General features: G+C 34.1%; 1 protein-coding gene across 1 annotated transcript; it reads right to left on the bottom strand.

Annotated features, from left to right (window-relative positions):
• Positions 1-2,608: 2,608 nt before the first annotated feature.
• On the bottom strand, positions 2,609-15,741 carry LOC127247848 (NEDD8-activating enzyme E1 regulatory subunit AXR1-like). The gene is made up of 14 exons (XM_051269892.1): positions 15,591-15,741; positions 15,344-15,516; positions 15,094-15,257; positions 13,935-14,045; positions 13,622-13,701; positions 13,173-13,323; positions 12,989-13,082; positions 12,381-12,469; positions 4,838-4,911; positions 4,583-4,745; positions 4,183-4,268; positions 3,434-3,517; positions 3,163-3,343; positions 2,609-3,070 (listed from the first exon to the last, which is right to left on the bottom strand). The coding sequence occupies exons 1-14, from the start codon at positions 15,626-15,628 to the stop codon at positions 2,987-2,989; spliced, it is 1,572 nt and encodes a 523-aa protein (XP_051125849.1). The 5' UTR covers positions 15,629-15,741; the 3' UTR covers positions 2,609-2,986.
• Between the last annotated feature and the right edge of the window lie 212 nt (positions 15,742-15,953).

Genomic DNA, 15,953 nt, shown 5'->3' with positions numbered 1-15,953 from the left:
AAATAACTAAAATAACCTTATTAGCAGAGGCGGATGTACGTGGGGAAGGGGGACTCCAGCCCCTTCCACCCACCCCATCCCTTTTTAATTTTTAATTTTTAATTTTTATTTTATAATATATAATATAAAAAATAATAAACAAATTTAAAAATTGATAAAAATTGATAAGTATTTATGTGAAAAATTAATTTTGAATAATAAAAAGTTTATATCATTATAATTTTTTGATGCTATAAAAATAGATATGAACAAAAAAAGTAAAAATATAATAATTAAAAAAAAAGAAAATTCTTCAAAAAATTCTCATCTAAATGCATAGGAGATGATATTTTTAAAAGCTATTTTTTTTAATATTTTTTTTTTACTATTTATCAATTTCATATAATACAAAATTATCTTGTAATACGTAGTTGTTACTGTAAGTTGATATTTTAAAATATTTTCAAAATATGATAACTCCATTGATAAAATTATTGGATAACAAATAGATTTTGATGGCTTCGAAATTTGAAAAATTAGCCTCCCCTCTCATTCCGGTTTGGTTCCGCCTCTGCTTACTAGTATTATATTATATAAAAATAATGACATTTGTGTAATATATTATAAGTTGTAAGAATATTTGTAATGTTAAGTAGATAGTATAATTACTAAAAAAAAAAAAGTGAATGCTTTGGTATGAGACGAACCAAAATAGAAAAATGAATAATTTGTTAAGAGACGGAGGAAGTATTATTTTTGAAGAATCGCAATTGAAAAATAGTATAAAAAGCACGGATCTTATTTTTAATTGTATAAACAATTTATTTAGTTTTATTTTTGATATATTTTGTAGATATTTCAGATCTTATTTACTTTTATAGATAATTTTTATTGGTTGATTCAGTAGATGATTATTTTATTAATTAATTTAACTTTAAATATATTAATTACATGTATATCCGTGCTTAGTATGGGTTTACATGCTAGTAAAATTAAAAATAAATTTATTTTTATTTTGTTATTAAATATAATATAATAAAAGAGTTACTTATTTAGGTGGAATGACATAGTGGTGTGGGAAGTGAATTTGTGACCGTGAGGTTATTGATTCAATCGTCTAACGTGACTTGAAAATAAAAATTACCTATTCAATGTTTAAAAAATATGTAACATTCAAAGCGACAAAGGCATCTTATTGGGAAATAAAGCAGCACTCCTATGTCTTTTTCTTCTTTTTTGTACTCGGGTTTGTTTTCCAAAATTTATTTTGAATTTTTTCAACTAAATTTCAAAATAAAAATCAATTTTATCATATTTGAAATATTAAATCCCAAGCCACATTGTCATTCACTATTCAAGAAAATGGTCATTCAACCCCGTTAATTTTTAGAAAAAACTACCCATAATATATTATAGATGTTTTATATAAATATTTTTAATATAAGGATAATACGATATTAGAGATGGGTTTATGAAAGGCGAATATGTTGAATTCTTTTAGTATCTTATTGTGTTCTTTTTATGGGGTTTAGAAAATTAAACTTTTAGTATTTTAATGTATTTTTTATGGAGTTTAGAAAATTAAACTTTTAGTATCTTAATGTGTTTTTTATGGGGTTTAAAAATTTTAAATTTAAATTTCGTATTTGTATATTTTGTTAAAAATAATATATATATTTTTTGAAAAAACAGAGTTCAAGGGTTTAGGGTAAAGAAATAGACCCAAATTTTCAAACCAAACCTAAGGCACCGCACGAAGTGTCTATTTGTTTAGCTTTAATTTTGCACTATGTTTCTTATTTTTTGTGAAAAAAAAAGAAAAAGAAAATATATTTTCGAAAGTATGATTTAATTATGCTTTTACTTTTTAATCTCAAATAAAAAAATATATTATAGTTCCAGATAAAAACACACTTTTTTTTTTTTTGGATGATGTATTGATAATATAAAAAATAATATTTTGTGTATATTTGTATTTTTTTAATTAATATATATATATTAATCATGCATAAATATATATCTTTATTTATTTGTATTTTTCCAAATGTATAGTTTGGTTGATTGTAGTTTGATATTAATTTGAAATAGAATGTTAGATTTAAATTTTTGATTGAATAATATTTTGATTTGACATTTTGTTAGAAAATATAATAGAATAATTTTTTTTATTAATAATGATACAAGTTGAATAATGATGTTTTTTTTTTTTTTTTTTTTTTTTTAATAAAAAACAAACACTATAATCTTGTAGAAATAATATCCATATATTGAATACATTTATTTAGATATAATTTTAAATTTATTTAAATTAAACAGATATATAGTACTCCCTCCGTCCCACATACGATATTTTAGGAAGGATGTAATTAGTAGATAATTAAGAATGTATTAGTGAAAATAATTATATTATAATATAAATAATTATAAATTAAGATTAAAATAACTAATTAGTTTAATTAAAATTAAAAAAAATAAATTAAAAAGTTTAAAATGATATTAAAGTGTGTAATCATTTTAAAAAAAAAAAGAGGGACATAGAACGTAGAACGGACAGAAACGACAACACGTGAGACGGAGGGAGTATTAGATTATAAATGAAATATGAATTAAATAATGTTATCTATCTATCCATCCAATCCAACTTCTTTCATTTAGAAATCCAGCCATCAACTAAGCCATTCCCTAAACCCCAAGGAAAGGAAAGGAGAGGATGGGAACTCCATTCCATTCCATACTAGCCAAACTTAGCTTTTGCTGGTAGAGGTCGAGATCAAAGATCATTGGTGACGCATTAAATATATATATATATATGTATAGTCAATAGACAAAGGTGGTTGGTAGTGTGTGTGTATCAATACTATAAGAGAAGTAGATCCACACAAGAACCAAGTGTGTGTGTCAACAAAAAGTCTAGGCACGGGATGGGGATGGGGATGGGGATGGAGATGGAGATGGGTACTTACTTAAATACGATATGCATATCCATACCTGCTGTTGGTTGATGAGCCTAAAGTAATAGCAACTGCGACTTGTGATCAATGCCATTGAAGATAAATGTCCCACTCATCGGAACAAATTGTCTCGTCATCAGCTGTCCATTATTATACAAAATCAAACTTAACTAATTAAGCAAAATGTGCTATATGTGAATGAGAGATTGGGAACAACACAAACCAAACCAACCTTGATCACTTCCTGTGATGCAATTGCTCCAATCAATGCAGCTACAGCATGAAGCTCTGCAGCTCCGTATCGGCACATCTCATTGATAAGATCTTCCGTCAATGTTGATCCATTGCAACCCAAGTCGTTAAGTACGCTAACAGCTGTTGTTTTCAACCTCGAAATCTCTTCGTCCATCTCACTATTCACAAAAACCACAATTACGCTGCTGCAAAAACATTGTAAGAATATATATCAAATGGGTGGTTGGTTGGTTGCTCTAAGATTGTACCCTTCAAACTGCCCAGGAAAACTGTTGTAATTTGCAGCAAAACGGTCTACTGCTCGTAGAAGAACATAAAATCCAACCGCCGTGCTGCACAAAACACAATAATTAAAAACACCAATCCGTGAGAAAATCACGCCAGCCAACATTAGTTTAGGTATGTATGTTGGAAGAGCATACAAATGCAAAGCATTCTAAATTCTAATACACTAATCCTAATGAAACACATCACATCTCCGCATAATTGAAATTTTAAATCAAAATATGTAGCTTCTCAGCATGCATGTATACCACCGATTGTCAGCGACAGCAAATACTCCCTTTTACTTCTAAATAAAATTAATACATGTTTGCAAATACTACAGTCATAATTAGAAAAATCAAATATCAATGACCAATTTTTATGTTAAAAGGACAATTCAAACATTAGGGAGTGCTCACAACTACTTACAAGAAAACAATTTATTTATTTACTTTTTGCTTTTTATGAGGGAATTCGTTACCGGGTGCTCATGTGAATATTCTATTCTAGTAGAAATTAAAATTATACATAGAATACAATTTTATTTACTACTACATATACTGTACCCATCTTTTTTAGCATTAGCCAAAAGTGTTAGTCTTTCAGTTATTGCAAAAACTACAATTAGTGTGCTTTCTTAAGATTTTTAGCTGTGTGTTTGATAAGAACATCTACGACTCACTCCATATATTCCACTAATTGATCATAATGGCAAAGGCCCTAAGGTAAGTACCTGTAGTCTTCATCTGTTAGATATTTTTGCAACTCTGGCTGAACTGGAGAATTGTATTCCTCCTCTAATGGGCGGTATCTGCATACCTAACAATTTAGAAAATAATATATAATATAGACCCTGAAGCCATGTCAACAAAGTATAAATTGCATGTCACTTCGTATCGATCATTTGACGAAGTTCCAATCCATTTTTTGGAACTCTACAACTACAAGTATGCCAAAGACCATAATGACTAGATTACAGTTTGATAAAAATGTAATTTCAATGTTAAGGAATGCATGCAAAACCTACAAGAAAAGTTACATAACAAACTACAAAACCTTAATGCCTTTCAGTTCTAACAAAAAATAAAACACATGAAAACTAGTTGTCTGATAGAAAATTTTAGAGAACAAACCTTGAGTTTGCGTGCATTTTTGCAGAAACTTTTAATGGTCGCTTTAGGAATGCTATCAGTATCTCTGCCTATCTTCTGTAGTATTTTCCTTGCATAATTCTCCATACTATGAATATCTGCCTCAGCCTTAGCTTGATAAATCCTTTGCAGGTTGATATATAGCCTAAGAAGCATAGATGCCATTAAAAGGCTCAATAAGTTAAAAAAAAAAAAAAAAAAGGGGTAAGATTTAGTGGAAGAAACACCCTGGCTTACTCAGTAGAAGATGTCATATCAGGGATTGCTCCTTCCAAAGGTGCCTCCCCACCACCTTCATTAGCTATAAACTCCTGCAAGATGGGGCAAGAAATGTGAGAAAATGCATGTAAATATTACTGATGGTATCACCACAGCAACATTGTGTGCTTTTTGAGCATTTACTCTAGGTTAGAAACTGCACGTAGTCAATCAACTGACACTCTTATTTTGCATTTGAACAAAGTTCTCAAAATTTCTGATGGTAAGTATTTGAGAAAGAACGGTATTCACTTGAATAGATGGTTTCTACTATAATTATGAGTACACAAGACAATAAGTGGTGAGAGGAAGAAGAAAGGCAGGGTGAGGGAAGGTAAAATGAACATTGGACATGCAGAAATTAATGTCTAACACTAATTAATACTAATAATATCTACTACCATTCCCTCTCACGCTGAAGCATATATATCATGAACTCCAAGGTTTTCACAAATGTACAAAATCAACAGGCTGGTCTTTACATTTGTGACAACCTTGGACTGTCATTTTAAATATGGGAAACATTGGACCTGCAAGTGCCAATATGAATGGTTTATGGTTCCACAAAGAAAGGCATATTTTATATCAATTTGATGGAGAGATCAATTATGCATGACTTCACTATGGGTATGTTTCTTTTGATGGGTTTGGAAAAAATTTGGTTTGCATTTGGTATTAAAATAATGTATGATGGGATGTTTTGTGAGAGGAAAAAATATTTTTTTCGGAAAAAGCAGAGTCCAAATAGTAAAAACCTACAGTTTGGATATAAAAGAAACATACCCTAAAACAATTAACACATGAACAAAAGTCATTTTCACAATTTAAGTTGTAGAGAAATAGAGACAAAATATTATTTAATTTTATAATAAAAGAGAAGGGAAGAATACATTTATAGAGTAACAGAGGTATTTAGAAATCTATTCTAACAAACTAAATCTAACTAAATCATAGTTATGGATATGGATATAGATAGATAGAGATATCAATATCTATACGAATCTAATAAATCTAACACTCCCTCTCAAGCTGGAGCGTATAAGTCATACGATCCAAGCTTATTGCAGATGGACTCGGATTTAGGACCTCTAAGAACTTCTTGAAAATATGTCTACAAGTTGATCATCTAAGGACACGTACAATCTATATCGATATGCTTTGTTCGTTCATAAAATACTGGATTTGATGCAATGTATAGTGCTGCCAGATTATCACACCATAATTTCATCTTTGTCACATCACAAAACTTAGTTCAAAAGTAATTGTTTAATCCAAAGTTGCTCCCATGTAACTAAGGCTATAGCGCGATATTCAACATCAGCACTAGAACGCACAACCACATTTTGTTTTTTACTTTTCCAAGATATCAAATTACCTCCAACAAACACACAATAACCAAAGGTAGAACGTCTATTGACTGAAGACCGTACCCAATTAAGATCTGAATATCAACAATTTCGGAGTGACCATGACTTGTATAAAGAACCTTTTCCGGAAGGCCCTTTAATATAACCGTAAAGAACACATAATGCCTTTCAATGAGAGTTACATGAAGACTGCATGAACTGACTCACTACACTTACGGCAAATGATATAGCTGGTCGGATGATAGTAAGGTAATTTCCAACCAGCCTTCTATATCGTCCAGCATCAGCATCACTCAATGGCTACCCCTAGCCAAAAAGCAACTTTATATGTGGATCCATAGGGAATCCACAATCTTACATTCATTTGTACTTGCTTCTTCCAACATACTTTTAAGACTATTCTTTGATGGTATATCAGTCTCAAGTCTTTGGTCTGAAAATGTTTGTGTAGATGCTCCTTCAACTCCGTAATACTATCTATATCATCTTCAGTGATGACAACATCATCGACATAGACAATTAAGTAAACACATTGTCCTTCTAAAATATGCTTAAAGAATACGGTATGATCAGATGAACATTACATTATACCAAATTCTTGGATAACGCTAAAGAGTCCAAACCATGCCCGTGGAGACTGTTTCAAGCCATAGAGTGAGCGACGGAAACGACATACAAGACTAGACTCCCCCGTGAACAACAAAGCCAGATGGTTGCTCCATATAAACCTTTTCTTGAAGCTCACAATGCAAACAGACATTTTTATATAAGTTGATGAAAGAGCCAACCACGCATTGCTTTTATAGAAAAAAAAAATACGAACAGAAGATGGAGAAAAGATTTCCGTATAGTCCTCTTCATACACTTGTTGCAACAAGTCGAGCTTTGAGTCGATCAATGTGACCATCATGGCCAACCTTGACTACATAAACCCATCGGCAAGCTACGGGTGTTTTTCCTAGTGGCAACGGAATTAACTCTAAAGTATTGTTAGCATGCAAAACAAATATTTCCTCCACCATGACCTCACACCACCCTGAATGACCTAAAGCCTCACGCCAAGTGCGAGGAACAAAGAGGGAGTCTAAAGCACTTACAACACTACACATAAAGGAAGATACATAGTGATAACTAAGAAAATTATAGACAAAGTTAGGATAACAAGTGGACTGAGTACCTCGAGTAGGACAACATATGACGGTAGAGTCGCAACTAGGGAAGATGATGGAAGCGGAGATGAGTTATCAATGGGCGTAGGTGACGGTGAAGTAAGTATATTCTGACGTTCCCATGTATCCCGACTATAGACTTGAAAGTGGAGGCTTGAGAATGGAAGCCACTGGAATATGAGTCACAGGTATTGAGGACGGAACTAATAACACTATAAAGTATGGTGATGACTCAAATAAAGTGACATCTGCACTAACGTAATATCGACGAATGAAAGGAGAATAACATCTATATCGTTTTTGAACCCGAGCGTACTCAAGAAAAACATATTTGATCGATCGATGACGTAATTTGTCCAAACCTGAAGAATGGTCATGAACAAAGCATGTACAACCAAATATACAGATAGGTAAAGGGTATTATAATGACACATTAGACTAAAGACATGTAATGAGAATCTTATGACCTACTACAATAGGCTGAAGCCAAATGATACACTCAAACTTATGGTGTTGACTACTATAAGACATTCTCTCTTGCTCGATTGAATTCTATTCAAATTTTAATCTCATTGATTGTCAATCTATTGTCACCTAGGTATCAACTTGATATGAATAATACATTCCTGTATAGTGACTTGAATTCGATTATGTTTGTGGAGCACCGTTTAGGATATGTTGCGTAGGGGAAGGATTCTACTAAGTTTTGTCATCTTAAGAAGGCCATGATGGTCTCTAACAAAGTCCAAAAGCTTGAGTTGATAAATTCATCAATGTCATTAATGTTATTGGTTAGCAATGCTATAGATCAGTCTATATTTGTGAGAACTAACACAAATGAAATTGTCATTCTCATTGTGCATGTTGATAACATTCTTGTATTTGGCAGCAATGCATAGGGAATCAAAGAGACTAAGGGTCTTGCGATAGCATTTTGTTACGAGGATTTGGGACGTCCCAAGTATTTCCCAAGGATTGAAATTGCTCATGGAAGCATGGTGGAATGTCTCTTTGCCAGCAAACGTATGTTATTGATTTACTCAAAGAAATTGGATTGCTAAGATCAAAACAAGTTGAGACTCCTATGGTTTTTAGTCCAACTATATGAAATGATAACGGATTTCTTTGAGGATAAAGCTAAGTATAGACAATTTATTGGAATTTTTTTTTTTTTTTTTTTTTTTTTTTTTTTTTTGGTTTCATTAACTGTATAGAACCTTTTCTTCAATTCCTTTTATCTATCTATTAATATCCCTACTTTATTGCAACTAGCAGCTACACAATCTCCATGTCTCTCTCTATACATCTTCATGTGTACATATATATATACATATGAGATCTCCACCGCCGTTGAGGATTATTTTTTTTTTTTGCCGCTGAGGATTTAATTATTGTGAGAAGAGCAACAAAATGCCATCTTCACTGCAGCTTCATAGAATCAATCCGATATGCCAGCAGCACGCAACGACGGCGGCGGTGTTGCACCAGAAGCCGGGTAGGGTTTCATGGATTTGACCCATCTCGGGCGGCAGCGACGACAGTGTAGTGCCGAAAATGTGCTGCGCCACCACACGCATCTAGTGGCACCAAACCAGTGCTGCTCGGCGGCGGTGCGTGCGATCAACTCATGATAGAGGGTGAGAAGTTTAAACACGGTTGTATTCTATGTAACATGGATGTGTTTGATCCGACACAGCCGCCACCTCAGCTTCTGCTACCGCCACATCAACATGGTTCATTAAAATTTCAACGGTAGAACTAACCATGACGAATAATTTTTTGTATGGGACTAGCTATAATAAATTTTTTTGAATAAGACCAGAAAAAGAAAAAATAAGTTTAATTGACACTATTAATGATTTTTGCTCTATACTCAAACATAATTAGGTTTGATATCTCTTATGCCGTTGGAGTGGCAAACCATATTTGGATAAGCCTATGCAAGTTCACTAGGAATATGCTCTTCGAATACTTAGGTATACAAGGGCTCAACTGGCAGAGGTTTGTTATGAAAAAAAAATCCACCTAAAAATCAAAGGATGTTTTGGTGCTGACTATGCTAGGTCAAAGACAAACATGATCTACTTCTAGATATTGCACTTATGTGGGAGGAAATCTAGTCACATGGCACAAGTAATAAATGAACCCTTGCTTATACATTGTGATATCCAATCAGTAATTTACATTGCAAATAATCATAACTTCACTGAACATATTGAGGTTGGCTGCCACTTTATTCCTGACTGTGTCATAAGCCATCAAATTTACACTCCATTACATCATCCAACCAACTTGTTGGGGTGGGGTGGGGTTTGACCTATCACACAAAGAATTCTATGAATAAGAAAGCATGCTATTACAATAGCATTGCTTCAAAAAATCTTCAAGACATTTATGCTAATCAACATAGTGTAAGGTGTTCCAATCACATGTTGGATTTTTCTTTAAGGCTACTCTATTTTCTTGGACTAGGAAGACAAGAGGTTTGTCTTGAATACCATGCTGGTCAAGGTAGATGGAGAAGAGCTTTCAAAAGATTCCCAAGCATTATCACCACAAATTGTATAAATGTGATAAGTCGAAAACCAAACTAGGTTTTCATTTTAGCAAAGAAGAACAAAGATGGAAAATAGTTCAAAGTGATCTTTTTTTTTCTGATAACGAGTTCAAAGTGATCTTTCATAAGGTATAATAAGGTCATTCAAGAGAAATCATAAACAAAATGAACAAAATATTGGAACCCCAATTTGGATTTAACTCAAGTTGTCCCCAAAGGTATATATGAAGCTTAAAAGGTTTGTCAGCCCTTTTAGGATGCATGGAGAAAAGAAAAATGATTTTTGCCAAATTGACAATTCACGACTCAAGATATAAACTAACTTGAACATAATCTTAAGGTTATTGATTGTTGGGTGACCAACACAACAATGCCCAACAAAAGGGGATGAAAGAAAAGTGAACACAAGGACTATAAATTACCAAACAAATGCAACCTAGTTGCCCTACTCCAATCATCTTTGGATCTCAAATAAATCTCGGATAACAACCTTATTAGAAAACTACACCTAACAAATTAGTAGGCACGTACTGTAGCACCCCGGCCATCAAGATACGCAAAGCTAGGCGTGTCGGAATCATAGACTGACCCCACAGGTTAACACGAGTTCTTCCAGAGCGCTTCTGTCCTCACTCATGCGCACCCTGGGAGACTTTTCAGAGGGTCACCCATCCTCAAATTATTCTAGGACAAATTTCAATAGGGCTTCCGAAAAGGAAAGTTCACATTGTTGACATGAGTAGTGTATTCAATTCATTTAACCTCTAATCAATTTCGGATAGTCTAATAACGACTCATCCACACATGGGAGTTGACCAAACATCCTCCCCCACTTTAAAATGCAACGTTTCCGTTGCACCCCAAGGATCATCAACTGCTAGGCCCGTCACCAGCCGGGTCAACGACTGCGAGCTATCGCAGGTCGACTCTGATACCAACTGTGACACCCCAACCTGCAAGACACGCAAAGTCGGACATGTCGGAATCATAGACTGGCCCATAAGTCAACACGAATCTTTCCAGCGCGCTTCTGTCCTCACTCACGCACACCCTAGGGACTTCCCATGAGGTAATCCATTCTCAAATTACTCTAGGGCAAGTTCTCTTAATTTTAGAATTTTTTCAATAGAGCTCCCGAAAAAGAATGTGCACATTGTTGAAATGAGTAGTCTATTCAATTCATTTAACCTCTAATCAATTTTGAATAACTTAATACCGGCTCATCACACGGAAGTTGGCCAAGCAACAGCTCAACTCCGGGTATCACAAGTACGTTAGTTCACTCAAAGGTACAAGGTAGAAAAAACTTTTGAGGACAAACAAAAATGAAAAAATGAGTGAAGAAAAAACGAGTGAATTACCAATTCATTGGACAGAGTTGGATGATCCATCGAACATAATAATAATATTATTTTAAGACGAGTGCAAATGAGAGATGTGAGTAGAGAATTCTCTCTTATTTGAGAAATGATTTATCGCCCCAAATCTAATATCCAATGCTAACCTGATAAACAGTAGAAATATGAGAACATCATTTGGTTACCTTGGCTATTGACGCCCTAGAGGCATATGATGTCTGTTTGATAGTCTGAAACATCAAAATGATATGTACTCTTTGAGAGAGAGAGAGAGAATGTTGTATGGAAGGCTGGACTTTAGCATGTGTAGAATAGCCATCAATGATGAGCAAAGAACAAAATATACAGGCAGCAAGATAGATTGAAATTGGAATGCAACAGAGCAATTCCAATAAATCAAAGGATGAAACACCACAGAATTGGACCCCAAGTGTGAAAATGATGGGTTGAGCCACCCAAAATCAGTAGAAAATGATGGCTACTGCCAACACGTGACTCTCATGCCAGCATGTAAATAAGGTTATGGAGACATTGTTGACATCAACAGTCACCGGAAATTGCTAATGTTGAAGGTTGTTTAATCTCAACAATAGGTTTGTAGAAAATGTTTAATTGAAAAAGAGGAGATTGGCAAACCACGTGGACTGAGAAAGCACAACAGAAAAGTCCTGCTCTGATACCATGTCGAGAATGAATTTGAATGGGAAGAGAATGAATTGTACTCACTTGAATTGATGATCTACAGTACAATTACATAGTATATATACACATTCAAGGGTGAGATGAAGAGATGAAGAAGAAAAGCAAGGTAGGGGAAGATGCAATGAACAAACACAAATTAATACGTTTAATACCTAACAGTAAGCATATAAAAACTAATCACAAAAGCACTGCGGTTACAAGTGAAATGCTATAGTTGGTAAACTAAGGGTGGCCAACTTTGACGGAAAGCTGTTAATGTTGATAGTGGCAGGTAATTCAAAAATAAATATTAGAACTTTTATACGCGCGGACATGAAACTGAACACCTAGAGAAATTTAACCAGTATCAAGAGTTGGCAAAAATGTTACCTTCAGAGCAGCCACCAACACCCAAAAATCTGATGAATCAGAATTAACATCTGCACATCTATCATTTAGGATCTGCTGAAGGCTTGGACCTGAAAGAAGTATATTTAAGTGAATAATACCAACTGAAATTACAGCCTCCTATTTTCTGGAACATTTTTATCAGGTGTAACATGTTTCACATTCAGAGGTTTTAGAATAGTAACTTGCATTGGTCCTAGTGCATCTTACATACAGCGGATGAAAATTATTTGCTATGATGTATTCCCAGAGTAGAGTAATATCCTCATCTTAACCTTGAAAGTTTGATAAAATGACAAATGCAGAGTATAAAATAGTTCAAAAGATATATTATATGACCTCCATAAAACCAAGACTACAACCTTATCTTGCGAAAACATTAGGCAATATCTTAACCCCAGACAAGTCAAAGGCTCAATTGCTGGTAGTGATTGCATATGAGAAAGTTACTATCATTCAGTTTGTTACAACAACACCTATACAAGTGCCAAATCATATTATTAATACAAAGGTTAAATCTCCATGAGCAGCTTCCAGCATTAACCCTTAATTCAGGTATGGGCATTGGTGCGTTAAAAAAAATTACTTACTAATTCCTCGAGGAGAAAAAACTTTAAATGAAGCTTCTATGGCCTCTTTGTAATTGTCTTCGTCTGATGCAATCATCTTGCCCTTGATTAAATCCTGCCACAACCACACAGAATTCTAGACCACTTCATGGCAGGAAGAAATCAATAATACACAAACTGCAGGAGCAGAAATTTTATTAGGCACCTTAAATGTCTTTTTATCTTCCCTAGTTGATGGAAGGTTTCCCTCGTGAGTTTTTGCCCACTCCTCAGCCATCTTGATAAGAATTATAACATATGGAGTGTGTTTATGGATGACTGGATCAGTTGTATCCAAATCAATTGTCTCTGCAAATCTACCAAGAATAGATTGCTCACTTTAGGAGAAAAGCAAGTTAACTGTTGCCAATATGAAGTACAGTTAAACTATGGGTTGGTTTGAGAGAAGTAAATTGCGAACCAAGATGATTTCCCATATTTTATATTTGGTGTAGGGGATGTAGAATGAAACTTTCACAACAATTTCCAAAAATTGAAAATCATGAAAAACCTTCCAACAAGGTGCATGTTAATATCGAACTACTCCTGTTACAAATTGGAATCATTTTGGTTCCAAAGTGTAAACCAAAAAAATTGCCAAGGACAAAATCAGACCTCCTGAGCTCTGGCCATGGGTTATTCAGCCGAAGATCATCCAGAAAATGATCAGGTTTTGCCTCAATGACTGGATGTTCCTACAGAAGATTTGAGATTAAACATTTAACTCACATTTAATGCATACAAAACACTAGTAAAAATTATTCATCACTGTTCAAGCACATCCATTTATATCTCACAGTTTAACATCTTTTCAAGACCTATTTCACAATGAAATACTTTCTGCAATTGCTAATGGCAAGAAAGAGAGCAAAAACCGTACATATTTAAAGAACGCGAGAGGAAACTAATGTAATAGAAACAAGAGTACCTTCACACTGATCCGGACAAAACCGGTAAGGCCATATGAACGAGCAAATACTAACATGACATTAGCTTCACGGCATATTCTGTCCAGTTTCAACATAGAATTTTCCACAAGCTGAAACCAATAACATGAAGCCACAGTAAATACACAGCAGGCTAGATAGAATACATTTTTCATTGATCATTTACTGTCGAAGATGATTTGAATAACATCAGACCAATGAACCTGGAACACTAACCTACAATACTGACATATCCACCCATAGAACTATTTTAAACAGTAAGAAACTAGAGGTCTGTTTACTTGTATGATTTTAGGTCTGATTTTACTATTTCAACTTTCTTTTCCCTCCAAAAACATCAAATCAAACCCTCAATTCTTATTTATTTTATTACACTAAAATCAAATTTTACATTCAAAACATCACATCAACACATATTTATATCACATCAAACAACTATTTCAATTCAAAATTTTACTATTCAAAATCAAAACCAAAAACCAAAATCTCACAAGTAAACACGACCAGCTGAATGAAAATAGATGTTATTCCTTAATAACCTGGCATATTCAACCACACTACAAACAGGATTTTCTTGTCCAAAAATGCAAATAATAAAATCTTCACCGAACCCATTTAAACTTGTGAAGAGCTTCCTCATTACTTCATTAAAAAATTGCAAGCCTAACTTAGCATTTACAATAAACGAAATTGCATTTTTGTCAAGTCATGATAGTCCACAACAGTGTCAAGGTTCTGTTTAAGGAATAAATGCATTGAATCAAACATAAGCACGAAGAAGGGAAAATATTCCCATAATCACAAAAAGTTATCATCACAACCCTTAGTAGACCATGCATTGACGGAGGAAAAATAACATATCTATGCTTTGTACCGAATAAGCACAAAAATAAGCACAGTACGTCCAAGCCATTTAAATACTTCTTGATACAATAAAATATGTTGAATAGATTTACTCAAAAACGGATGTAGGAAATAAGGAACACTACCACATGCTTGATATCCGATGCTAAAACCAAGTCAGACATCTAATTATTTTCCAACCAGTATAAAAACAGAAGATTATGACAAGAAAATGAAGCCTATGCGATATAAATCAGTGAAGAAAGAGCATTCAATAATTCAAACAATCATACAAACCTGCGTGGCAACAACCAAAGTAAACTGCGAAAAGAATGCCGGATTCGAGTCTATCAGCCTTTCCGGATACTCTTCTATGAATTTTGCCTTTACAGCGTCATTCAACTCCTGCAGAAAGGCACAAACGGTTTTGGCCATTGATTGCCCAACGCTCGACTCATCCACTACATATGCAAAGGAACAGATACTACTAAGATTCACTTTTGTTGGGATATGAAGCCGAAACGACGGAGAAAACACATATACATACCCATGAAATTATTTCCAAGGTCTCCTATTTCCACTTTCGAGCCATCAACAACAGTTATGCTTCCAACACCACCAAGGACCAAATTCTTCAATGTCTCCGAGCCGGTCGGGCCGCAGTTTAACAAACATATGCTCGATTTCTCGAGAGATGCTTGCCCTTGCTCGCCCCAAATTCTGCGAATCGAATAACATTCACCACCGCGAGCGCTTACATAGAAACATGCGTAAATGCGAATCGATGAGTATACCTGAGCTGACGATCGTATTTGGTTTTAGGTTCCGCCATTGAAGAATAGCTTGAGAGAGACGAATAGCTTGAGAGAGACGCAGAGAGTGGAAACCGTGGGTTTAGTAAAAATTGTAGTGCGGGAGAACTCTGGTCAGGTTCGTTTGTCCGTGTTTGTTTACTTATACTTTTTTTTTTTTTTTTTTTCAAAATGACATAAAATTCCGGTGATTTTAAAATTTTATATTACTATTCGTGGTTTTGAAATTATGGTAAAAAATATCCCAACGGAAATTGTATGGCACACATGCGTGTATTATTAAAAATTCACTTATATAAGTTCACTCATTCTTTCATCTTCTCCTTTGTGCCATGGTTGTTTTCT

Source organism: Andrographis paniculata, unplaced genomic scaffold (genome assembly GCF_009805555.1).
Source record: "Andrographis paniculata isolate CXL003 unplaced genomic scaffold, ASM980555v1 Contig32END, whole genome shotgun sequence".
In the NCBI taxonomy this organism is placed as follows: Eukaryota; Viridiplantae; Streptophyta; class Magnoliopsida; order Lamiales; family Acanthaceae; genus Andrographis; species Andrographis paniculata.
Note: the sequence above shows the minus strand (reverse complement) of the source record. Positions and strands in the feature narration are given on the sequence as shown.

Excerpts from the sequence above, each read along its gene's own strand:
- LOC127247848 (XM_051269892.1), bottom strand. The coding sequence starts at position 15,628 with ATGGCGGAACCTAAAACCAAATACGATCGTCAGCTCAG. Across the intron at positions 12,470-12,988 it reads TTTTTCTCCTCGAGGAATTA|GTCCAAGCCTTCAGCAGATC; the intron begins GTAAGTAATTTT and ends TACTTCTTTCAG. Across the intron at positions 3,344-3,433 it reads TTTCCTGGGCAGTTTGAAGG|TGAGATGGACGAAGAGATTT; the intron begins GTACAATCTTAG and ends TTTTGTGAATAG.